The 27,257-nt window shown below is 40.7% G+C and overlaps 1 protein-coding gene across 6 annotated transcripts; it reads left to right on the top strand.

Annotated features, from left to right (window-relative positions):
- Positions 1 to 26,325, top strand: LOC111623243 (transcription factor Sox-6-like). 6 transcript variants are annotated; one of them, XM_023365741.1, is made up of 13 exons: positions 1 to 305; positions 16,974 to 17,327; positions 17,785 to 17,992; positions 21,475 to 21,585; positions 21,910 to 22,155; positions 24,013 to 24,194; positions 24,545 to 24,659; positions 24,729 to 24,825; positions 24,908 to 25,042; positions 25,235 to 25,402; positions 25,469 to 25,676; positions 25,746 to 25,938; positions 26,040 to 26,325. In XM_023365741.1, the coding sequence occupies exons 2-12, from the start codon at positions 16,975 to 16,977 to the stop codon at positions 25,915 to 25,917; spliced, it is 1,995 nt and encodes a 664-aa protein (XP_023221509.1). In that variant the 5' UTR covers positions 1 to 305; position 16,974; the 3' UTR covers positions 25,918 to 25,938; positions 26,040 to 26,325. The 6 variants fall into 6 exon arrangements, 5 of the variants coding, with proteins under 5 accessions (XP_023221509.1, XP_023221506.1, XP_023221505.1 ...); XM_023365738.1 differs by lacking the exon at positions 1 to 305 and adding an exon at positions 9,860 to 10,925; XM_023365737.1 differs by lacking the exon at positions 1 to 305 and adding an exon at positions 9,860 to 10,925 and having other exon boundaries at positions 16,971 to 17,327.
- The last annotated feature ends 932 nt before the right edge of the window (positions 26,326 to 27,257 follow it).

The raw sequence follows: 27,257 nt of genomic DNA, 5'->3' as shown, positions 1-27,257 counted from the left end.
TAGACAAATATAATAAGACGGGAAACAACGTCCTTTATCGATACATTGTTAACCTGGATGACAGGTATTGCGTCTCGATAAAAGGGCTTGTTGCTGCAAGAAGTAAGCTTTCCTTTAATATATTCTTGGCCATTGAACGACTTAATGCAGTGGCGTATCATTAGGAAGAGCAGCATTCAGTCGTCATTTGAAAACCGTCCATTCTCCGGGCTTCGGCAAAGTTGAAAGAGCCCATAACAAGGCATACTTACAAGGAGGGGACTTTGTAATGGCCAGTTGCTGCAGAATACGTCGAGTTTTAACAGGTGAGGGCCCCCTTTAGAGCGTATTCACATTAATATAATTGATAAGAATGGAAAATGCAGGCATCATTCATTAAATATTTATTCTGGCGACTGAGCCTCTCTTCTCTCTTCTGTCATTGAACCGAGCCTTCGACGGTTCATTAATTGTCTTTCAAATCAACGTTTGTTTTACCTCGCCGAAAGACGCTCTTCTTTTTTTTCCTCCTTTTTTCCATCTGCCAACTTAATCTAATTGAAACCGACTCCCTCTAATTTGCTTTGTCGCTTTGGCCGGGCCCGCTCCTTTCCTAACCACAGCTGCCCATGGGCCTAAAGTGGTACCGTTCTACCTGCACCTCCCAAATCTCTCTCTCCCTTTACTGTAAGTGGAGCGAGGTTTAGGGTCGTATATGTGGTATGTCTATCGGTGCCACCGGTGCTATTAGAGTAGGCAGATTTTGCAACTTAACTAACTGAAACGGAGGAGGACTGTCAAGCTGCCGCCGTGTGTCAGTCCTCGTTACTGTTGCTTTCTACGACAATTTTGACTGCCGGAATCTACACAGATGTTTAACTAGCTAACATTCATAACACAAGGGAATTCCTTCATCTTGCTATCATAAAAGTGTTGCCAACTTTAATATCATTCTCGATGACTCTTAACCGCAATAAAGATTGGTACAGGAGTTTAGCCCGTATGAGCCCGAGAGAACTTTACTCGGATGGTGTTGAAGAGGTTATCACATAACTCCATTTGGCACCAAACAAACGGATCTAAGTGGACTCGTGCGGGCCCGTACGGGTGTTATACCGATGCCATTTTGTAATCGAAAAGAAGTAACTTTAGCGGGGAGAAGGAATTAGAACAATGAAGGAGTATTGTGCTGGCCTGGGGCTATTCCCTAATTAGGAATCATTTAATGTACGATGCCAATTCCATGTTGCGGTGGTTTGACGCGCCGGGTCAAAGCCGACGGCGACGTCCAAGCAAATGAAGACTGGCAGCTGGAAATAGCTTCTGCCTGTCACAATCCCGCTCCGACTATGATGGCATCGCGCCACTCTCGCCTCGGTATGGAGTTTTCATGTTGCTTGTTTAAAGGCAACACGGTCCGATCCGCTCCTCCCAACTTTTTCCAAATGCTATTCTTAGCTTTCTATGCTAATCTAATGCCTATCATTCTCTTTCCGAATGATAAACATTTATCTAATGCTAAAAATATTGAGATACTGCTTGCCGCTATACTGGGACGACCGACCCTATGTAGTTTTCAGCCTTCGATTAGTGTAGAAATGGTTAAAATAGGAATGCTAGCATGTGAATGCATATCCTATTGAATTGGATCTTTTTATGAGATGCAACTTACATTGCATGCAAAACCACGAGATGGTCAATTGAGAATTCCAGTAAAGGAACAAATTTGTTACAGATAAGAGACAGGAAACATAAAATTTCCTTGTTATGGATTTTAAACTATAATGAAAGTATTGTTGTAATATAAAAATAAGAAAGAAATGTTGCAAGATGGAATTGGCTTGTTATGGGTTATTTATGTTTTGCGACATATAATTCTCGTCATGGGTTTTGAACCCATAACAAGAAGCAGGTTGCGATATGAAAGAAAAGGGAAATTGAAATAGAGAAAGGAAAAGGGAGCTTGCGATGTAGAATTCTCTTGTTATGGATTGTAATGTAATGCGATACAAAATTCTCTCGTTAAGAGTTTTTATGGTTCTCTTGTTATGGATTTAGAAATGTAATAAGAGTAAGATTTAGAAGAGGAAAGAAAGTTAGAATAGAGACTAAATATAAAGAAAAAGAAGTTGCAATATATAATTCTTTCATTACTGAGTTCGAATCTGTACTGTACGCTTTTCCTTCCGTCCGAATTTAAAATTCAAAGCGTTATCGAGCTCTATAATTAGAAATGGGACCTTTATCGGAAATGTCTCGTTTTCAACTGACTGTAGAGTAGGCTAGAACCAATTCAGAGTCCACTTTGCCCACTACACTCCAGCAGATAAGCTAATTTGTCGGAAGCCGTTAGTTCAACTGCATTGCTAATTGTATTCTATCGGTGTCAGAGTTATTATATAGGCCCTGTCCAGTCGAAGGGGCGGCGCCGGTCCGGAAGCGAGTAGCTATCTAACTGCGGGAGACCGAAATATCGTCAGAAGCTAATTCTAGCTCGACGCGACCGGCTCAAGATGTAAATCACGATGGGGAGAGACGGAGAGCGCGGCGCAACAATTCCTGGCGGGAGGCAGATCAAAGCCGCAACTATTGACTATTTATGGGCCCGGTTCCCCGTAGGGCCGCAAGGTGTGCTGCAGCACCGCCATCCAGATGTCGCCGCGTTCCCTAGGGCTCGCTAGTGTGTCGATTGATGTCGCTCTCACAAGTGTCATTGTGGCGGAAAATTAAATAATACGTCTTGGGACTCGGACGTCGACTGACCCAGGCATCAATTATGCCGGGCATAGATGTGGGGCGGTAGATGGCACGTGCTTGGACTGGCAGGATGAGCCCAACGCCGGCTGTTTAAATTTTCAGGCGCACAGTTACCAGAACCAAATACATTTCTGGCTGATTGGCTAATAAATTTAGTTGCGTGTTTTTCTTAGCCGACTTCTTCTTCATTCGCGCTCTTCTTTACTCCCGGCGCTTACAAATTATTGACAAATCTATCAAATATCCAGCCGATGCTTGATCTGCTGCTTGGCTCTGTCACGCCGCCACACGTTCAATCACGTCCACTTTGAATTGCAATATTTAGCGAGCGGCTTCTGAAATGGTCTGAATTATGCAAACGGCGCCGTCCGTTTTATAGGTCCTTCTTACCAACGCTGTACGGGGTTACATCGGAAACTTTTTTCTTCATATCCAACGAGTTACAGGATTGGATCGGATGATCGGCCCCCAAAAACCTAAACTCTCCTTGCTGCATCGTAACCTAAATGGCGACGATCGGCATCGATTGTCGCACTCCTCGCTTTTTGAAAACATTTCTGATTATGTTAATTAATTTTAAAACGTGCGTTATTGACTACCTTAATCGAAAGCTCCTGAAAAATGCACGCGATTATGTAATTTCCTTATTAAATAAATAAAAAATCAATAATAAAATGATACATTATACACTCGAAACCTGTTTACCAATCGGCATATCGTCATCGGAACTGGAAGATGGATTGGAGAGGGAAGTACATATAACGCGCAAGTATCGTGAGAAATAGACTCGTGAAAGATTAAATAAAGCGAATTCTCTCCATCTATACATAAATAAAACTTCTTTAAGAATATAACATCGGTCATTTATGACCGACATTATATTCTTAAAGATAATGTTAATGGTAAATCGTAAGGAAAAAAATTATTTTTATGGTTTGTAACTTAAACATTCTCCGTTCAGAGAAATTCTATTAGCAATCTTCAATAAATAAATTATATCTTAATTAATTATTCGTGTTTTGTTTATGTTTTCTTATAAAATCAACATTAATGTGAATTTGTTTCTTTTTTTTTGTTTTATTTTTTCTAAATGTATGATACATGTAAAAGATATCTGCGGTAGGGTATTTAAAAGAAATTTCCTATAATCTTGTTGATTTTATTCGCTTTTTGAGTAAATAAGAGTGTGTTAAAGTCAGAAGGATTGAGTAAATTAGAAGTGAGTTTGATAGGGTTTTTTTGAGGGAAAAAAACAGTTGTTTCGAACTCAATCTGTCGCAGAGAGAAAGTCAGATAAGGGCTGCATTGCATCAAAAAGGCAAGCGCAACTCGCTGACCTATGTCGCATCGGACTGGCGTCCAGACGATTGATGCTGCATCCGTCCACCCAGGCTGCGCCTGTCCATTCTTCTCTGTCACACCTCGCTCCCAACTCGGTCAATTTTTCTGCCAACTCATCTGAGGATGCGGCTTGTCACACACCAACTGTACAACTAACGAAATGGGATGGCAAATGAATGGTCGATACAACAGTATTAAACGGACAAGTCAATCTTTCTCTTCTTTTATCGTTGCGTGTCTTTAAGAAAACATTTTCCTCGTCTACCAGACGCAAGATACTCGAATTCGGACTCATTATCGATGATCCCTGTTCGCATTCAAGTGTTTCTTTACTCAATTTTAGTGTAGATAAGTTTCAGATTCTAAATCAGCTTAGCATTGAAAAGGGAAATGACACGAAAGAATGTCTGGTAGGTCAGCTCGAATGAAACATTCATAGACAAACGTCAAAACGAGGATAACTGGCGATACTCATCGAGTCCGGTTGGTTCGATCGGACCAAGTTGTAGAAAGTTGCTTCTGCGAAGTGAAAGAGTTCCATCTCGACAGATCGTTAACGACTTTCTTAACGACCAGATAATAACATGGTGATCCAGCTGTTCACCAGCGAACGATTAGGAACCGTTTACTCTACCAGATTAATTCAGCCAAAAAGATTTCGGGGTTAGGACGGAGTTGATGGTGTCTGGACCTACCTAACAATTTACCAAAAGCAGCTTCTCCCTCAATTTAATAAAGTGAATTTCGGATAATTAATGCTGCTGCGGCTCTCCAACCAAACCGCTTCTTCTCAATTTAGTCTAGTGAAATTCATCCTGCCGATTTTTGTCGCTGAAAGAATTGGATCGTATTAACGACGAATTCAATTAATCCTTAATGTTATCTCTTATCCATTAGAAATTCACTTTTAGCTGTTTTCATTCGGCTTATTGGATTCTTGTTTTAATCAGTTTTCTATCGGTCCTAACCGATTAAATTCCATTTCTCCCCTCTTTTCTTTCGATATTTTGAGAATTTTCTTGAATATTTTGATGATTCGAAAGTATAATTTATCTAAATACAAACCTTTATTGACATGTACTGTACTGTACTGAACATTTAATATGACACTTGGATATCGTGGCTAGTCCCTCTTTCAGGTATCCAAAGGCTTCAATGGCTATAAAATCCTCCAATAATAGATAGGCTTCTGTAAATAGATAGTATCTAATACTTATAAAATTATTTTAAGTGAGTTTTAACTTCACAAATTAACAGCTGAAGAGTTTTATTATCACTCAATGTTTTTCTAATCCGGTTAAACTTATCGCAGATTTAATTAATTCTTGTTTTTCGATACTCTCAAATGTTTCACATACGTTTTTAATCCTAAAAAGATTGTTGAGAATCTCTCAAATCTAATAGTTACGTTTGCGCAATTTTCTTTTAATCCTGATTAAATCCAGTTAAACATTATTTTATTTCCGATTTTCGCCACTTTTCAAACTCCTTCAAGTATCTCAAACGTCGAAAATTGGAAATTATTTGGAAACTTGTTTAATAAGTTACTTGTAGCTATAATTACGTTGCTGGCTTATTGTAAGAAAGTCCAATTTTGAGGCACGTTGTTGAAAGTTTAGGGATTGCAGAAAGACATTTGTCGACTCCCGAAATTTCGAGTGTCTTTACAAGTAATTCTTCGTTAGAAAAAGGAAATTAGTAAGATGCCGGCGGTGTGGAGCCCAGTGACTTTGTTTTGCAGGAAATGAGTTATAGAGGGAAAGAAAGGCGGGGCAATTAAGGCCATTCGTATCCATTCTGCGCCTGGAGAATTGCACTTGCTCCGCTAATTACGAAAAGGGGAAGGCGTCAATATATCAAAGAAGCAGACACGCAGTAAAGCGAAAAAAGTCCATTTAGCAACCATGTAACCTTTTTATCATGGACACGTTCTATTCGCCGAATGACATAACCTCGTGATGTCGCACTCCTAAGACGTGACATCACGAGACACGTAGATTCGACCTCCCTTCCTCTCTACGGACGGAATAATGGATAATAATTACATCCACTTACATCCATTTATTAGGGAGTTTAGCTCCGGAAAAGAAACCAGAGATGAAAAAAGATCGTTTGGGATGAAATAAAGAGGCAATCGAAGTCGACGCCCCCTCCGTTTATTTACGTGTCCTGTTTGTGTGCCGATGATTAGTCAAGTCCTGACAAACGACCCGAGTCAAAAGTGGATGGGTTTTTCAGGTTGTTGTATTTCACACCTGAAAGCGTGACGAGCACCACGCCGGCGTTAGTCACGCAAATTATCTTGTTTAGCCAAGTGATGCTGATGGTTGGCGCTTTAATGGCGGAAATCATCACACTGATATCTTCGTTTTTTTTCTTTTTTTTTCTGTTTTGTTTCTTCTACGCGTAGGGGCCTTTGCGGACCACTACCTTTTATTAATTTCGGTTGTCAATTCGGAATCGGCGACCGAAACGCTTACCACTTTTCTTCGCTCGGTTGAAAATTCTGCTTGGCATCGTTTCTTTTAGTCTTGATACCTTCTATAATAAATATTATCCATTGATATGGCTTTACTTATAGAAAACACAATGAAATAAATCTATAATTAATCTCATTTAAAGGGGACACGATTCCTTACTTTAAATCAAGAGTATCTAGAATTACGGATAGTATATAGTTCTTCCTACTTTAGATCAATCAGGAAAAAATAAATTATTCGCACTTTAGATGAAGATAAAGAAAAAAATTCAATTGCACTTGATCAGGAAGAATCGTCCAGCAATTCTGGACGATTATTATAAAGTTATAAACTGAATGGCTAGCTATTTATGACTATTCATATTAGCGATAATTAACGAGGGGGTTGGCTAATGTAAAATTTTTAATTGGAAGAGAAAAATACAATTATTTTCTCTTCAAAATTCGACTCGTTCTCGATGTATAGTATCTAAATTATAACATTATTTTATACATCATATCCTTTTCGTTTGTCGTGCCAAAGCAAAAAAAGTTCAGGTGTAATATATAAAAACTTTAATATCGGAACACTTCGAATAAGTCTGAAATTAACATTTACTACTCAAAAGCATTGAAGAATATCTAAAAATTCATAGGCCCGATAAATTATCGTAAGTATAATAATGTAAATTTTACTATCTAACTCAGGTAAGGAGTAACGGGTAATAGGCTACTCCAATCTGCGTTTGGCGCTCCTATTTAGATCGAATTTAGCATAACTTTGTTTTTCTACGACTCTATCTTCATAAACCCTCTGCGGATTGCTTGATAGAGATCTCCCCTCGTTTATTTTGGTGACAAGTTGTCAAAATTGAAAGGCGGCTGACCAACAGCAATGAAATGAAGCGGGTTAGTTTATTGGATGACGTGCCTCGCCTACTGGTTACTTTTGTTCCTTTGGGACCTGTACTTCTACCTTTCACAAGAGCTTCTAATATGGCTTCTGTTTCCAGCAAATGTGTCGTTTTAAGCCAAAAGATAGATCTGTCTATTCATTAGATCCAACCATCTCAGCCAATTTGGAAGACCGACGACGAAGATGGCAAAACTTTTAAACAATTTCTATTATGTAGGCCTACTCGTTTTCCTCTCCCGATCCATTTTCTAAGCATTTATAGGAAACAATAAACACCATCTTCTTTGATCAAGACTTCCATTTTTTTCCTGATAAAAGTTACACATTTACCGACAAATAAGAGCTCAATTTTTGTCGTGTTTTTCGAACTTTTGAACCACTTTCTTAGAAAAATGAAGCAAAAAAAAATTCTTTAAATCTATCTTCTAATGTTTTTTCCTTCAAGTTTAATGTAGCCTATTTTACACAACAAAAACTCAAATTTATCGTCGTAACGTACTGTACTGTACAACGAGTTCTTCATTCTTTAAGCAAATGAAATGTTTAAAGAATGAAGACAATGTATCTATTTTAATTAATGTTTAATTAGAGATGATAATTTCATAAATGTAATTTATCCAATATATTCACACATATGAAGTAGGGTTGAAGAAAATTCACTTTAAGAAGTTTTACACATTTCTTAAAACTGTTTGGTCTTCTTTTATAATTATTCATCTCAAATACAAGCATATAAGCATATCTTTCAAACTAAAACGATTGGAAATTTTACATTTTTTTCTAAAAACACCCTATTAAATATCTTTTTAAAACCACGTTTGATGTGTAAGAATTCATAATAGTATAAGACAGAGCATAAACAGATAGTAGTAATGGTAAAATTTCCAAACATAGTGTTTAAAAATGGAAGAGAAGCAAAAATCGCGACTAATTCGAATCGAAATTGGTTTCTTTATCAGCACAATGTAGTTGGACCCGGTATTATCCAGGCAACGAGTCGGTTTGAATTGTAGTGGCAACGACGTTTTGCTTTGTTTAGTGCACGCATCGGACTCTGAAGGAGCTACATTTTTCTCTGTCCTCTACTTCAGCAGCTAGTTAGCGATACTTGAAGCAGCCTAGGACCTCTCGACGACCACAAGCAACGCTAATTATTTGCCGAGATAAACTGGTCAATGGATAAAACATTGAGTCGTTGTTTGAATTACCTCAATCGATGGCGGATATGGTCGAAAGTAAAGATTTCTTTTCCCTGTTTTAATTGGCCAAGTTTCTCTTTCCTGCGATAACTTTACGAGTGGCCGCTTCCCATCTTCATTTTTGTGTTTCTAGAAGGGTTGCGTATCTTACCGCATTTTAACTAACGTTATAAAACATCCAGACCGATATAAATCTTCATTCAAATTATATATCGTCGGAAACAATCATACAAAAAAAAACCTGGAGGAATTTGTATTCTAGAGAATGTCGAGTGTCGTTTCGTGACTTCCTTCATAAGATCCGGAGTATAACGATGCCGAGAGGCTCGGGAACAGGTGAAGAAAAGGGACGGAATTAATTACTGAAGTTGCCATCGATCTGGCCAGAAGGGCCGCCACACAATTGGGATCGGCGCCAACGCCCACCGCATCATCTCCCCTCCACTTTTACTCGCTCCGATTATGACTAATAACAAGATGGAAAGTGGAAAAATCACTCCCCAATGGTCAGCCATTGTCCTTATTTAAATAGAAACGATGACAACGGAACTGGTAACGGGCGAGGCGAGTGGAGGAGAGGAAGCATCCATCTCTCCGCTCCTGCACTTCCACTAAAAAATGCCAACTTTCAATCGTATATCGTTCTGAAAAATCCACTATTTGCATCGCTTCCGTATTGATGTTGGGTTCCGTGTCTCCTAAACTCCGAGCACTTAGCATCTTTATGAAATATTTTACTTTTCTCAAAGTATTCTGCCATCCTGATTGGTTCCGACTTTCGAGAAAAACAGAAAAAGATTTTGCATATACTCCGCTTTAGTATTATTTTCCTGTTACAGCCGTCGATAAATCTGCGATTCGGCCACTTCCACCACCGAAAAAGAGCGGAAGAAAGCCGGATAGGCACAACTGGCTCGTTCCAAATCCATTCCATAGGTGTGTTTGTTAGCGGCTACTTCCTCCTCCGCCGTAATTATGAGTTACGAAATTTATCGCCTAGACGCTGCCTGCCACTTTTAACCCTGGCAACATCCTCTCTCTGTAAACTTCTTACCTCTTATTTCTTATTCTGAGTTTTTCCTATTCGTTCTCTAAAACCATCCGAAGGCAAATCATCCTTTCATTATTATACTCCCATTCTCTTATTCAGATTCCATTTAAATATAAAAATATTTCGGTTTTTTTAAAACTAAATATTTTATAAGTTAATTTTAATTACGCTTAGATTAATTATCAAAAATATTAAGAAAATAAAACAATATACACGACTCGAACACTATTAATTACCCTTTTTCTACGCCTATTTTAGTAGGCAAGGGGATCCGTTCGATTATGCAAATGGATCATAATCGACTCGCCAGATGTAAGCTTAAGTAAGCAATTTGGTAATTTATATAGGGCTTAAAATTCTTCTTAAAGTTATCTTAAAACTTATTACTGCAGAATGAAATAATTTAAATTTAATTCTGTTTGTCGTTCTACTTATAACTGATGGTAATTAGGCCTATGGTTGCTTAAAAGCATCCGTTCTTACGTGTATTATACTAATTTTCGCTTTTACAGAGGGTTAATTTTATCCTTTCAAGCTATTGTCTTCATCCAAAATACCTCGACACTTTCAGGGATCCGGAAATAACTTTATTTCTTGTCATATTTCTGATACTTAGCGCTTATTCCTGATTTTCTAAATCCGTTACTTACACCTTGTGTTGTTTTAGTAGGAAAATAAACAAGGTAGAAACGATTAAACAACCTTTCCCTTAAATTTTTATAGATCTAAGAGCGGTTTAATTAGATCCCATTTAAAAAAGTAGCATTAAAAACGTTTAAACGACTCCCTTCTCGCGGCTGTTGGTTGTGTTGTGTGCTATGTCTTAGGGAAGAAACAATAAGGAAATGTTTAAATGAGTGTTAGTTTAATTGTAGTCCACGTGGCGTTTCCCTCTTGTTGTCGAGTCCTTGTCCCCGATTTCTGACGAGACGGAAGCGTTACATCGCTGGAAAATTTCATCCAACACGGACACCTCTGACTCTAACAATTGCCGGCCGCCCATTGTTGCGCGCACAAACAATTCGCCGCGCTTCGATTGGTCGACTCCTTGTTTCAACCTTCCTGGTTGGTCGCCCCGATTGGTCGGCTGCTCTCGTCGCTACTTGGCATTGGACGCCACGCGCTATTGTCGCCCGAATGTCAGACACGTCGTCCCGTCAGACAGTAGAGAGGCGTCCCACTCGGTTCGCAGAGTTCCTCCGACTCCTCCATGCTAATAGAGATGTAAGTAAGCCTTTGCTTCCCTTATTAATGAACTGGACACGTTTAATAAGTAACGGGTCGCGGTTCCGATGGCGCGGGCGGAGCTGCCGATCGGATGTGACGTAATCAACGGTCACCGTATCCGGTCACTGTCCGAAAAGGGTTATCTCTGCGATCAATTGACCCCATCGGCGCTAAACTTTCTCCAGTCTTTACACGGCTTCTAATCAGGTACGGTTTCGCTAAAGGATAAATACCGTTCGATCCGCTAATGACGTCACGCCGTTATATACAGGAATTCGTGTCTAGGGACACATCGACTTAGTACTTTTCGAATATTTAAAATTTCAAATACCGCGTCGAAAATGATTAAAAAATTCTTCGATAGAAAAAATTTCAAATATTCCAAAAAGAAATTAACGATTTACAGACGAGACCGGAAACACTTTGATAAAACGGCACCTTGCGGTGAAAGCTCCGACCAAAACAATTTGGTAAAATTACTGTAATTAACCCTAAACAGATTATGATAATCTGATTAAGAAAAGACCGCAGATCGTCCGTGTATTATTCTTTCGACAATAGCATTTGCCTGCCAATAAAGTCATCGATAGACGACGTTTTCGGCACCTCTGGTCGGGATCTTGCGGAAATGCTGGTCGATATTGGAAACAAGCCGCAATCACCCACGTGTTTTTGTAGCGCTTGTAGCCCCTCTTTGGGGACCCAACGCGGCAAATCTATATTTAATAAAACTTGAGCGCTTCCCGGTATTAAACGGCATTTCGTGCTACCTAAGGGCTTCCGACTTACCTCTGTTGTGGAGCAAACTATAGACGATCTACATTGAAAAATTTTCACTCAGTAATGCAGAAAAAAAATCTATTTGTTTTCAGAAGGCATGGAACCAAAAGCTTATTCTTTATATTTTCGTAAATAAAGGTGATCCCGTGTTGGAAGTTGACCCCGTAACACATAGAAGCGACTGTTTAGAGAAACCAAGGGGTTAAAAACGACTCTGCAAGCGAGAGAATGGCTTTTTTGTCTCTTATATTCGGAGTCGTCATTCAGAGATCAGAGTTGCCGCATCGGTGAGATCAAAGAGTCGAAACACTTGTGGAAACGATAAGTTTGGTAGGAGTATTACTGCAGCGATGAATGAAGTGTTTGTCTTTGATTGTTTGTACAGCATGACGGACGTTTGTGTCAGATCTGGTCGCCGGCAGCGTCGAATGTAATGGACTTCTCATTGCCATCTATGGCTGATTGACTATCTATAATAGGAGACGACACGTCTTCCATCGACCACGCTGTTTTTCACCTCCTCTTCTGACACAATCCATTGTGATGTCTTGGTTCTGTCAATGCCGCCGCGCGCACACAAAACTGGTGGCTGGCGCAAGAATCTTCCAGGCCCTTTGGTACATAGCGGCTCTTTCCACTTCCTTTTATTCTTCATCAATCAGAATTCTCTCTTCTTCCTCTTTTCAACAAGAGAAAAGGAAGATAATTGACAGAATTCTTTCTGTCTTTCAGACGATCCGTCGATATTTCAAAATTGGAACCCTTTAAGAGACGTCCAACTCTCGTCTGGGTAATTTAAATATTTAAAAGAAGTAAAACTAGAAAAATCCAGGTACATTCCACTATGTTGGCGAGCCGATGTACGGGGTCCGATTATCAAAACCGGAGCGTTGTTTTTCTTCTTAAGAACCGGGGAAGAGGCTCATCATTAATTTATCTGACGTGAGTCACGATGAGACAAATTCCGGTCGTCAGTGTTGTGGTTCAATGGACGACGACACCGTTAAGTTTTGAGCTAGCTCCCATGAAAGTTGCATGCAGTTTGCTTTGAGTGCAGATCGCCTCCAGGGTCCATTAGGAGTGGATGGGACATTGACGCTGGCCGCACACAATGGGCTCTTCCCCCGCCGCATTGTATCGAGCAGGAAATGGATTTGTAAGTAAGAGAAAATCGTCACTGTTCTGTGTCATTCCTTCCAAAAACGAAACCGCATCTTCGCCTCCGGCTATCCCCTTTTCAATTATTTAATTTCTGCATTGATCAGGTCATTAAGGTCCGAATTTTTGGTCGGACGATTAACTTTTTCTAACAGGATTCGGATCAAGACAAATTCGAAGCAATCTCTAAAAATCGAAGCTTTAAGAATCTGAATATGGAAGAAAAAAACCTTATTTTACTTGAGAAGATCGTGGGTATTCTAAAGATTATTTCACGCATCCTTTAGAATATTCGTAGAGAACGGAACGAAGGTTAAAGTGGACCATTACCAGCGAAGAATTTTAGAAAGTTAGAGAATAAGAAGCGGCAGATGACTGGAAGTTTTCTTTCGTAAGAGAAAAAGGTCAATTTGGTTGGCACTAGAAAAGAGCCGAAGAGTATCGAAATAATTATTGGATTGAATAATTGATGTTCTGAATTTTAATTCGGAGTAGTTAAACACGAAAGACATTAGCTTCTGCATCGATGTTGGCGTTTGAATAATTGATCCCCGTATTTAAAAAACGGCTCTTTTACCCTCTGAGGGTTAATTAAGCAGTTAGGCGAGGCGTGTGACGAAATGACGGAGGGTGGGAGACAAACAAGTGTGATTAGAAACATCGTTGTGCACAATCCATTAATCTTTTTTACTCCATTGCTCCGTCCATCTGTTGCTGCACGCCAGTGACATTAATCAGTTGCCACTCTCAAATTACTTCTCTCAGATGGATGGACGCGCGCGGAAAAACCGGGACCTCGGCTTAAGAATCCTTCCCCTTTCACTCGATTTTCTACTTCTGCGAAAAGTGCCTCTTCTACAAACTTATAAATCCTTTCTTCGTCTTCGATTTTAATCCTTTACCGTAATTTTTTTACTCAACAAGTAATCTCTAATTAGCGATAGTAATTCGTGAGAAATTGCCAATGATTTCTTTTGATACAGGATACAATCAAAATAATAGAATTAATTTTTGATCGAATATCCTTAATGAACTGTACATATTTCATTTCTTCCAATATTATCCGTTCTACAGCAATAACTTTTATTTTAATTCTACCGATTAGGCTATACAAGCTATACATATCTATATATGTGCATAGATGCAGGCATACACATTAATTTATTGAGTTTTTACACTTGTAGGATGAAACTTAAATGCATTTCCTCATTTCCGATGCTTACTGTTCGAGACCTGAAATTGGACTCTACAAAAACACACTTTATCTTGATCACCCCTTTCATATAAAATTGTCTTTAAACGTCAGAAGGCCACCATCTGTTATAAAAATTAATATTTCCTATTAAACAGGGTCCATCAGTGGCCAAGTGATAACAATAACACCACTGAACACTTGTAGTTGGTCATGTGTTCGCATCTGACCAAAGGGCTAGCCGCGTGGAGTTATCACGATTTTTTTTACGTGTCTAACACTTAAATAGAGTCCCTAAAGCCTTTTTAAGTATTAGTTTCACTAGTTTCTCACAGAAAGTCCCCCTTGGAGGCATTCCCGTTGGCAGATCACCAACGTATTGAGTTGCCTTATTTTATCATTCCTTCTTTTTTAAATAGAGAAATTTTACTTAATACGAAGAGAAATTTCTGTTGTAGTATTCAGGATTTGGCCTAATATCTTTAGTGGTAATGACTGAATCTCTCAAACTTCTGCAACTGCTTAAGAATTGAATGTTAGCCTACAGCATTTGAGTTACGATAAAAAGGGTTGTTCTCTTGTCGGGATTATCTATAGGCCCGGATCGAGGGGAGGAGCACAACCCGTAAAAACTGCAATTAAGTGAAGATCTAATGTTAATTAACTGTGAAGCCCTTTACGCCACCACTGGCCACATTTAAGCCGTAGATTGCGAGAGGGAGCCTTTTAATGAAAGCGAGGGACGCTTTATGTCGTCCAATCACAATCCCGCTAATCCAATTTTACTTCTCGTTTCGTTCTCGTCACCGGGCACGTGACGTTGCCAAGCAACTACCAACGACACACCTTCCCCCGACAGCGCCACTTCCTTAAGTGCTTCCGAAATAATAAAAATTCAAAAAAAGTGCATTACGAATCTCGACAGTCGGCCGAGAGCCGAACGTTTTTCACTGCTTGTGACCCACCCGATTGGGAATGCATCCTGGAAAATTTCGAGTTCTCTGTCTAAGAACCGAAGTCCGTCTCGTTCTTGACTTTCCTAAGACGGAACTCGTATGTATTTAGCAAAATATGGGAAACAAAGAAGTATATTAATCATAATTCGACCCCTTTCGGCGTTGAAGAGTTTCGGAAATGATGAAGAGAAACTATTTAAAGAGATGGAGCAGGAAGAATCCACGATCTAAATTTTCCTCTCCTTGGTTTAAGTGGGCGGGAGGCCCTTTCCTTTTCTGAAATTTGTGTTAATATTTATTTTAGAAATTGCGGTGTACACAAGAAGCGGCCCATCGATCGCAGTCCCGCTTTAAACGAGTGTTCTTCTTCACCCTCCTCGATTCGAAGCGATGATATACATTCCCTTCGATACTACGCCAGTTCGGGCCTAATTAGGTTAGGAGCGGGATGTATGCCAGGACGAACCGCCGACTACCCCGGTAAAAGAACGCCCTTGACTCTTCAAAATATTATTAAATAAAATTAATTAGTCAAAGTTTTTCGTAGCAGGCCAACCACCGTCAAACATCTCGCAATTACCTTTACCTCTGCGTCATTAATAAAACCCCACTTAACTCTTTCAGTGGCGTAAAAGTCGTTTATTACATCATTAATCTAATTCAGACAGCGGGCCTACTATCCTTTTTACACTTTTCCTCAGTTTAAAGCGCCATTGGCTCGAATCTGACAAGGGAAGGCAACAGGTAGACGAGGTCAACTGTCCTCTATCGCTCTTCCAGCATTGAACCTCAGGTTAGAGAATGCGGAGGGCTTCATAAATTAGAATAATAATGGATGTTCCTACGTTACAACCGTATAAATATAAACATTCCTCACTTTTTAAATTGCTGAGGTGAGATTTTCTATGTTTAAAACTTCGTTTTACACGACTAGAATCAATCAAAAGACGGAGAGTGTTTAAGAAGCGATCCTAATTTAGATGCTACGTAATATTGGATGTAGTTTAATTGCTAATTTTTAGGGCAATGGAAAGAATCCACAGCACTGCTATCGTGGGTTCAGTAATATAAATGGTCACAGTTTGTAATCGGGAAGGCTCTTCTTGTTTATACAATGGCCAAAACTTAGATGGTCCAAAGCGATACGGGGTACGTCGGGTGTGCGACTACTACTTAATTAAAATAAAAAACAATAAGCAGAACGGGCGCCGCTACCGCCTCTAGCTTACAATGTAGGGAAGGAAAGCGGGCGAGTGGACGCATTAGGTGGTGGTGGTGTGCTAGTTTAATAAAACTATTTCCTCTCCTCCTGCGTCCTAATGCATCAAGCGAAAACAGGCTTCGTAATGTTGCTAATGATGCGGAAATGACAGGTGAGCTGTGCAGTCAACAACTGCACCGCCCCACCCTAGTGACTAATTGCCGTGCACTTGGCTCCAGCGCCACCTCCTGGAAAATAACCCGCGCGGACGCGGCAAGAAAGCGTCTCTTTTGTATGAAATTTTCATTTCCACGTCCGGCCGCTTGACTCCTCCAATTTGTTTCGCTATTGGCATTCCGGACGTTGCACGGTCGTATCTTTCTTTCATCCCAACACGTTATTTTTGCCAGCTCCGGCTAATGGCCGTCCAGTTTGTATTCGGTTGGACATCGTTTCGACTCTAGACACCTAACTCGGCCCGACGCTCTTCGTGGCCCGCCATTAGTATGCCCATCGAAAAGATGCAGCGGCCGTCGCACCTTTACATCACCTGTCTTAGTCGCTACCGAATCTAGTTACTGCTTGTCGTTTGGCCTGTCCGGGTCCGGGTCGACTTTAATCGACGACCAAACTCGCAATGTTGCCAACACCACTTAAATTAATAAAAAGATGATTATTAAAATCTTTTATAATTCGTTTTTTTCGTCGACGAAACGGGTAATGATCTAATTTTATATCTTGGCTTATGTTATCAGAAGGATGTCTTCCAAACGCAAAAGTCCTCCTTCCAAACTGTCGACCGACGAACTGAAGAATGGTCCTTTAGAGATCCAATTCGACAGCAGCGAAGACGACAGTAAGACTTTCCTGCAGGAAGACGACCTGTTGACGGAATGCGACGCGGAGTCCACCGACAGTGGTAGCAAACCCCCTCCAGAATTGCCCACTGATTCCGAATACGATACCGACAGTTGTCACAATTTGACGACCGATCCCCTCCATCCTCGCCAAGAAATCCGGGCTGGCAAGCGTTCCATGGATGATGTCCTTAAGCGCCTCACTTCCAAATTCAACAATGGCACGGCCGTTCAGGAGAGTGCCGATCAACACTGGTAAGTCCCCCACTCCTTTTTTAAATTTCTTCTTCCTTTACAATATTTTAAATTGCTTTTTTTTTTGCTGATCGTTTCGCATTCTTAAACTGTATCCGAGTCACACTCAACTACAAAAGCGACAATCTTGATTTTAGAAAGTGAAAATATGAAATATTTTCAATATAAGTATATCAATTAGGTGATCTGTTGTTTTAAACTGATACAATGAACGTAAAAGTGATAAAATAAACAATTTCGTGTTTGTTTTCGGTTGAAGAGCGTGACTGCCCTCTTGGCAGAAGAGGGATAGCCTACTTCAGATATTTGAAAAGAGTTATTTGTAGATTCTCTTAGTACTTGGCAATGTTTACAGATTTAACTACCGGGAATCTTATATAACTACATTCTTCTTTTGTTTTCAGTTTCGTTGGCCTAAGTTTTCGATACTGGACTTATAAATTTTTCGTTTTTGTAGCCAAGTTTTATCTTCGGCTAGTGCGCCCGGAAACGAAGGAAATCAAATGAACCACATTCACCCCCTGATGCTGTTAGATAGCGAGCCTTTCCGGACGGCTCTGGCCGGAGATAGCCTCCGAGAGAAGGAAAAGCGGCTGACGGAGATGATCAATCAGTTGCAACAATTGAGGGAACAATTGCTCTTCCAGCAAAGGCAACAATCTCAGGTGAGGATCCTAAATTGCTCGTTGGACTTTCTACTGTTTAAAACCAGCGATTTTCTTTTTCTAGTTTGCTTTCAAAGAATGTAAATATTTTGTTGGCTCGTGCCGAAGGAAGTAGCGTCCAAATTTCGTTTCTCGTGTTTATTCAGTAGGCCTGCTTAATGGGATACCGTTGACATCTTCCTCGCGATTGGGCACGTTATGAGATGCGATTAGCTCAGTCGAGACGGTATCGGTATTTGGTCAGTGCAAATAAAGTTAGACCAACGTTTGGAATCTGATTCAATTTAGAATTTAAATTAAATGTAATCATTTCGTTATTTGGGTTTAGGCCAATCTTTTGCATATTCGATACTTAAACGTAGAGTTTAACACGATAAAAAAAATTTACATGACGTAATTTGCGAGTGTTCTGAGCTTTCGAAGGGGGTTCTTTTCGAAAGATACGCCTGTAGTATTACAAAAAAACGAGATGAGGTTTTGTTTGCACGAAAGAATAACCCGGCCAGTTCGATAAATATTTAGGACCGAAATGCGATGGTAATGGCTGAATGAATGATGACTTATTTATGGTGGACAAAAGATTTTTCTTCGGCCCGGGATCGGGGAGATCGATCTTTCGATATATCAATTTGGTGACAGCCGATTGTTTCTTCTTTCGGAAGAACGAGTTTTCTGTAGATAAAAATCCCAAAAGTGAATCCGGTTCGTGTTTTTGTCCCCGGTTTCCCGGTGACAGTCGATATTTTTATCAAAGGAGAAACCGAGTGGCGTAAGATCGTATTCGCTGACCGGTAGTTCTACTTTTAACACGTGAAGACGATTTCGTGTCAGATACCGGCTCTCGTTTATCGGCCGATTGCCGTTTTACTTGTCACTTTCTAAACGAATCCACAAATTTAATCCAACCAGAAAGTTTCTATTTACCGTTCTGTACGAAGTTTAAAGCGTGTAAACATTTTGCATCTTCTTTACAACAATACATTTTGTTCATCAGAAATTCGAAGCATGTTTTAATCACAAGAATTTATAGGCATGACTAACCCCGAAATCCTAGTTTTTGAATTGTTTTTTCCCCTCTTCCAATGCCGACAGTTATTTTGTTACTCTATGCCACTGCCGACTTTTCAACCTGTCTTCCCCATTCAACAGTGGTCCCAAATACGAGACTGTGATCCGAGATTGTTAAGGCCTGGGGCATCTCGACGAAGCATCTCTAGTTGGACGTGGTGCCTGGTCCCGTTCCCGTATTACAAACGAAAAGAGAGGAAAGGGAAACGGAAGAGGGAACGGATCTTGATTTATGAAAGGGGGCAAAAAGTAGCCTTTGAGCGGAGGCGGAAAAAAACAAAAAGTGATTGTCGGAAAATTTTTGCTGGAAGATGTCCTGGGAGAAAAAGCGGCAGCCAATGACAGCAGGGCCATTAGCATAATAAAAGGGAGCTTGCCATTCTTTTCATTAATTTCTCAAACCCTTCGCATTTGCATGAAAAAACAATTTGCCTTTGTTTCTCCTCATTTCCCAATCTTTTTTACCTCCAATTTGTTTTTCCAGTTTGTCTCGCTCCACTGCGCCACTCTCTTTATTGTTTACCGAGTCCCACCGGGGTAATTAAAACCGAAAAGAAGATTTTTTGGCGCGAACGGCCATCCGACCGGCCGGACCTTCGATTCTTGGTAACATCACTTAAAACATCTCCCCCAAAACGGCGTCATCCGTAACAATGAAGTCTTAATCACGCGCTAAATTTAAATTGATCCCCACAGTTTTGCTATTTAGCGCTGGAGTTACCGAAATTTATTCTTGTTTGATGGATTTATGAATCTATTTCTAAGCAAAAAATTTCAATTTTTAAATTATATTCCCTATTTCGGGGATTTCTACACTAGAGAGATAATTATATTATCATTTTTTAGACTAAAGTAGGGATTAGGGTTTCGAGCACCACGTCACTCTTCGTAATGACGTTAGCACGAGATATATACACTAGTAAAACACTTTGGGATGCGGCACCCGCAAATTTAGAATGCATTGCCTTTGCTCGGCACCTGTACAGAAGTTGGGACGAGCGAAGTTGACTCGGGGCGCAGTAGGAAGCGGCACCCGAAACGCGACAATGGCGCATGAGTGAGAGCGGTCTCGGGCCATTACTTGGTCCGTAACCCCCCGAAGGTGGAGATAATCCGGGACGGAAGCGCCGTCGGTGACAGTCGCACCTGTAATGAAGATCAATGCGGCTTCGGCCGGCGTTGGGCTTTATGACGTGTTACGACTATCATTACAATGTACCAGCGCCTCGTCTCCAATTAGTTTCGGCCCATTTCTTTTCCGTATTATATGATGCATTGTGGGCCGGCCAGCGGTTTGTCATTCGACAGTCCACCGGGGGACAACTATGACGTCGCGCTACGCGGGTTACGACACGCGTGGGGTTAGCCGAAGACGTTACGTAGCGCGTCCTAATCAGTTATGACGTCGAAAGGGTTATTAAAATGCCGCCCGCCGCACATTACGGCCGTGACGTGTGGCTGCACTTTTAGCACATTGTTCCAGTCGTAAACAGGTGGGGTGTGACGCACAATGATGGCCAGTCATTACGCCCACCACCGCTTTATTACGGGACGGGGTTTTAGGGGGTTTATCTCCGCTAATGGGAAGATTTGTGCGGATACATTTTTTGGAACAATCCCAATTACTCCCCGGCGGATGAATATTTGATGGGAAAGTATTAGCTCCCCGGATTTCCATCAAGTATTCATTTGCCAAACAAAACCGGGTGCATCGGCCCTTTTGCGCAAAAAAAGCAAAACGAATTTTAAGAATAATTGGCTTGCTGCAACCCAATCAAATATTCAATTATCTGCTGCAGAGGATCAACGCGACTCGAGCCTTCTTCCGGCCCGCCGCGGGCCTCCTACTGGCGTTTTGGCGCGTACCTGAACCTAATTGGCGATCCCGGGTCGTCGACGCTTAATTAAAGACAGCGGTGGACCGGCGCAGTTGCGGTCCGGCCTCGCCGGGCCAACAGACAAAGCTGAAAGCTTTCTGCGCGTGTTTTCCGCCAAATTGTTTCTCGTCCGTCGGGAGGAGGACGGATGATGTTTGTCGAGGATAGAAGCACCGATGCGGCCTCCCCGGGGAGGCACCGGACCTTTGTCGACGGCAGCGAGAGAGTGGTCCCACGCGACTGCCGCACGTGACGAGCTAATGCAGACGGGGACCTTCTCCATGTCATCTGCGTCAGGTCTGGGCGCAGAGGCCTTTCTAATGGCGGCGGCAACATCAAGGCGATTGTCGAGCGTACGGCATTGTCAACCCAGGTGGAGTGCGGGCCGCTCGCTGCCTCCCCTCGCCTCCCGGCCTTTCTTAACGATCGGAATTTTATCCGCAGCCGGTGCCCTCTAATCCGCCCAATGTCCGTTCTGCTCCAAAGTAATTGTATCCCAATGCAAGTATTGACTCTGTACTCTGTTTATTTACTTAGAGTTGTCAAGAAGAAGCGCAGCATCGGGACGTACAAAGAAAGCAGCGGGAACAGATCGAGAAACAACAACAGCAACTGGCTCAGCAGCAGCATAGAATACAAGAGCTGCAGGTAAGCCCAACACCACAATAAACACTTTTTTTAACTATTCCTTGTGCCCTTCGCAATTTTCCGGTTTGGTCATTCGCACCTCACGAAGCCGAAAGCGCCATCTAGTGTCCGTATCCGACGAGAGCCGGTTGGAAAGCGACAATTGCTGCTCTCCAACGGACCAAATGTCGATAGTGAAAAGTTTCCGGGATTCGCCTTTGAAGTAGCCTACGCCTTGTCCAATAGCTGACGGCGTCGTTCGGCTTACGTCGGCTACGATTGGCCATGCGGCGGGACCTTCGCTTCTTTGTCTACCCTATTAAGAAGAATTGTTTTTATTTTCAGAATCGCCTGAATGGGCACTACATCGCCGCTTCCAGCAAACCCCTATCTCCTGCCCTGTCCACCATACCTCCTCAAGGCTTGATGTTCATGCCGGTTTTCGACAGTGGACTGGCCAGTGCGGCCGCTCCGGTGGCCGGACTGACGACATCGGCGCCCCCGTTACCCCCGACGGTGCCCTCGAGACAGATGTCTCCCAACTTGGCATCGCAACTCGTGTCAGTAGCCATGGGCGATACGCCACCAACGGTAAGCAGAAGAACAGACAGAAAGCGACTAGTAATTAGATTTACCACAGAGGGGGGAGTTGCGCCATTGTGTGCCTTATGCTAATTTTTTCTTTACCTGTACCTGCCAGGTGGGACGGGAAAGAGAAAAGGAGAAGAGAGAGAGAGAGAGAGAGAAAGAGAGACGGGAAAAAGGAGGGAGAAAATGGAAAGCTAGATTCAAAAAAAAAAAAAAACTGACGAGTAAGTTCAAAGAATGCCGACACTCCACCATTTTTGTTGTATCAGCAAGATGTAAATCAGGACCTCGATGGGCCAGAAATAATTGCAATTCATCCTCCGTTCCGTGCCACAGAACTGGGCAAATTGAATCAGAGACGTAGGAATGGTGGGGTAGCTCCCACTTCAATCTTTGATGTCGCATCAACTGGAATTGGAACAAAAGCCGGTGCAGGCAGCATGAAATATTAAGAGTGCACCATTCCACCGTACGTTATAAATGTTCATTATTCAATCGGCCTGCATTAAGACATGAAAAATTCATGCAGATGAAGTGCATTCTAACAATAGATGATAAAAGCAACAACAAATCTGGTCCTCATTGTACCCGCTGCAGATTTCGAGTCCCTTTGATTCCTGTTTGCTTTTATCTCCTGCCCTGCCCGCCTTTCAGTCGCTTGCAGATCAACGCATCCCGCCAAATTGACTTTGCATCGTTACCTTACGATGTACAATACGTAAAAGCCTCTTCTTTCTCCTCTCTTTGACCCACCTCTGGCTGGTCCGTTCAATTACGTAAGCCAACAAGTGGCTGGAGTCAAACGTGCATCTTCCATTCTTTAGTTGGCCCGAGTGAAATTTTCACCCCGGGCAACGTCGGGACGTCCGGTTCTTCCCTCCTCCGCCCAATAATCCGAGTCTCACGATAGCTTGCAGCGGCACAAAATGGTTTCTGCGAAGTGGAGAGATGGGGAGGAGCCCCGTCCATGACGTAAAGAATGAGTAAATGCGGGTAAAACGATATTCCAGTCGGGAATAGTCTCGGATGCGAGATGACGAGGGCCTACTTTCGTTGCCATTTCTTCCGCTTCATACCTAAAAATTAATAACGTTTAGCACAAAACACTGATTTAATCACTGTTTTGATTTTTTCAGGATCACGTGATCGTTGCCCGCCCGTGACAGGTTTTTAATTTCTTTTCAAGGAAAATATTTTAAATTTTTAGTTAATTCTAGCAGATAAACTTGGATTTTTTAAAGTAAATATCGATATTGAAATTATAATCGATTGAAGTATAATTTATTTAAAGTTTCTAATGATTAAATCTATTTAAAAATTATAAAATAGCGATATACATTTNTATTTATTCATTTTCGTCATTTTATATAATATTTTTTTTCCTTGAAAACCAAACACGATTTGTTCATATGCGTGTTGCCAAATCATCGATTTTAATTAAATAATGTCTCGACCCTAATATGTAGGGATGGAAAGTGAACCCATTCTGCCAGCCCAAGAAATTACTCTTATTAATTTATGGCTAGTTTTTTTCGCTTTTAAAGCGGAAGAAGAGCGGCCATTAAAAAAGAGTTATTAAAGCAGGCGGCAGTACTGTTGACGAAACGCTGTCCTTCCTTAATTCTGCATCAAATATTCATGGCTCCCTCCTACTTTCGCCCGCAAGAAAGCCGCCGATGCCCCGTCAGGTGAAGCTTTTAATTCGTCGCACGTGAGGTAAAGTCGCCAATTAGTGGCACGTGTCGCCACTGGAAAGAAAACGGGAGGAACGTCCGCCCGAGGCTACATCCCGGGACGGCCCTTCTTCCCGCCCACCCCACCCGCTCCTTACATTTAATATATTTTTTTTCCTCCATCCAGATCTCTCTGACCTCGTGGATGTCACATCCCGTTTTGCCTGTCACTAGTACTTCCTTGTCGCCTTCCTCCCTCAACGCTTCTTCAAACTGCGTTTCCAGAAATCAGGTGTCCGGACAGGAATCTGATGCCCCTCTCAATCTATCTAAACCCAAATGTGCGTCGATGGGCAGCAACTGTAGCAGGTAGGTCTAAACGTGCTCGTCGGGTTGGCTTCTTAAATTTTCCACCATATCGAATGCTTATGCTTTAAAAAAGCGAGTTTGGCGCCTTTCCTCTTTCCGCACGCCACATAAATCATCTTTCTCCTCTAAGCTTACAGTTTAAAATGCCGAGGAGGAAATAAGAAAAAAAAGGGTAGGATTTTTGCATCAAAAATCGATTGGGCCGGTTTCCGATCGAGTAGATGAAAGAAATCCGACATAGTTTCTCTCCCCGACGTCCTGACGGGCCGAAATAGTTATTTAATTTTCGAATAATTCAAGTTTTGTGCTCCCTATCATCCCGTTTCTAACTATCATCATCCATTTTACAGTACCAGTTGCAGTCCTTCTCCACAGACTAGTTTACGACACGAATCTGCACCGCCTTCCTTACCCTTGTGCCCTACTGCTTTGATACAATCCGTTTCCGGTTCCTCCACCCTTCCCGTAAGTGTTGACTTAATCTACAATTCTTAATTTAGGATTACTGTCCAATTTACTAATTCTGTTTGGCAGGTAGCGTCACAGTTCATGACTGCTTCTCCCCATTATAGCCATATAACAACTCATTTGAGAACGTCTTTCTCTGCCTCTGATCTTATTGGGCATTCAGGTTAGAATATTATCGTTAATAGAGTTTATTGTTTTTATTATTTTCTTTAAAAAATAACTGTCGAATCTTTTATTTTTTCTAGTAACTCCGAACAAAGATACAATTCGCCCTCTCTTGGGTAACGAATGCAGTGACTTCACCGTTTACATGAATACGACGCGGAAGGATACTATCGATACCAGCGAGAAAAAAAGTGAAAATGTCATTAATTGTCAAAGTAAGAATCCATTTCGCTTAATTTTCTTACAAATTAAGAAGTTTTAGGGCACTTCGGAAGCCTTTTCCAGCGTGTAATGGAGATCGGAATCTTCAAAAATGTCATTTTCCGCTAAGTGATCTATTGCAACGTAAAACTGAATGAAGATCCAAACAGAATTGATTTGTCAAGAGAGAAATTTTTTATTTTCAGGTAAAATTCTCGGAGCCAAAATTATTCGACAAACTAAAAAGGACAGCGATGGCAAACCGCACATAAAAAGGCCTATGAATGCGTTCATGGTATGGGCGAAAGACGAAAGGAGGAAGATCTTGAAAGCGTGCCCAGATATGCATAATTCGAACATATCCAAAATTTTAGGTGAGTAATGGAGGCGAAGCATCTCTCACTTGTTGTATTTGTTAAAAAAGAGCATTTTTCGTTCAGGTGCAAGATGGAAAGCCATGTCCAATACGGAAAAGCAACCGTATTACGAAGAACAATCGCGCTTGAGCAAACTACACATGGAGAAACACCCCGATTACAGATACAGGCCAAGACCTAAGAGAACATGCATCGTAGACGGAAAGAAGTTGAGAATATCGGAATATAAACAGATTATGAGGAATCGTCGACAAGAAATGAAGAGCCTCTGGTAGGTGCATCGTTCGTTGTTTTATACAGCAAAATACGCAAAAAGTAAGTAGGAGAATCTTGTATATAGGTATCGAGAGAACGGATTGGGTCTTCTGGATCCACCTACATTAGTCAATCCCTTGATGAGCGGAAATGCCGAGTTGATGAGAGCGAAGATGTCCGGTGGTACCACCAATGGTCTATCGGAACTGCAAGCTTCCGACCCTTCCACATCGTTATCCGTTAGCAATTCCACTTGAGGGAGATCGTCGTGGGCATAGGTTGACCTAATTATACTTCCAACAATTCTAATTTTTTCTTAATTCGATCCCCCTCCTCGATTTATTCATGTAGTAAATACAAGTGTGTAATGTTCTTACAGGTTTCATATCAACTGCCGAGTTGGTGTGCAGCATGGACGTTTGCCTGTCGCGAATCAAAATGGAGTGGAGAAATGAAATTTGTAAATTTGTATCATTTTATTCAGCCGAATGATGCACGAATTTTGCACAATTAGGAAGGAAACTTCGAAAAATTCTTCAGTTGCACAATTTTACGAAAAAAAAATTTACGAACTGTCATTTTCATTTTGATTGGTTGTTTCTTCTTGGAATATTCCTTTAATTGTTCAATAGTTCCTCCCGAAAATAATAAAATTAAGAAAACAATTCCCAAAACCAATTTTTAAAAAAATTCTTTAACCCACAACGCTATCGAATTTCTTAAATTAATAGGCCTAAGATCATCAGATTACTTTTTGTCTACTCATAATAATAAATATTAATCCCGCAGAGAGTATATTTAAAAAACAAAACGTGCCCTATATTTAAGATTTCTATGCGGAAACACCGAACCGTTTGGACTATATATCAGAATAACAATATTCATTCTTCATCTGGAAATTTATTATCGAATATAAAACAAAATGCACTTACTTTACTTCCTTCTGGAGAGCATTTTCAGTTAAAAAAAAATATATTTTTATACATAAAAAATTACTTCGGAACCTTATAAAAAGCATCAATTAACTCAAAATAATTAATAAAAATCTGGATTGTTATAGCTTTTATACGCGTAATGACCAACTAGAGACTTAATTTATCCTAAAAAAACGATCTAAAATCTTTTAAAACTATACTAAGATTTCAAGAGATTTATAAATTGATATTTTGCCATTTAGTGTATTTATAAATGATTTTTACATAAAAAGATCGAGGAAAGATTGCAATACGCTTAAATCTGTAACAGAATCTCTCCTTTTTTTAAGTTTATATAATTTTTCAAGTTAAAATTCGTAATCTGTTTTTAATTTTATTAATTATAATCAAAAAATATATTAAATATTTATATTAAAACTTTTTACCAATTAATTTAAACACAAATCCCACGTTTCATATAAGAGAACTTACCTTGTGTAACGTGTAATATTATATTTTTGTATGTAGGCACTATATAAGGATGCAAATTAAGTCAACTAATGCATAAACGTTATACAGTTTTAAAGTTAATCATAATACACATCATACACGTTTTTTAATATTGATTTCTTACTACGTCCGTACATAACGCTCTACTCTAGTTACGTCCTGCATATACCACA

The sequence above is a fragment of the Centruroides sculpturatus genome, unplaced genomic scaffold (assembly GCF_000671375.1).
Source record: "Centruroides sculpturatus isolate CEXI.00-Female unplaced genomic scaffold, Cexi_2.0 scaffold262, whole genome shotgun sequence".
Classification (NCBI taxonomy): domain Eukaryota; kingdom Metazoa; phylum Arthropoda; class Arachnida; order Scorpiones; family Buthidae; genus Centruroides; species Centruroides sculpturatus.
Note: the sequence above shows the minus strand (reverse complement) of the source record. Positions and strands in the feature narration are given on the sequence as shown.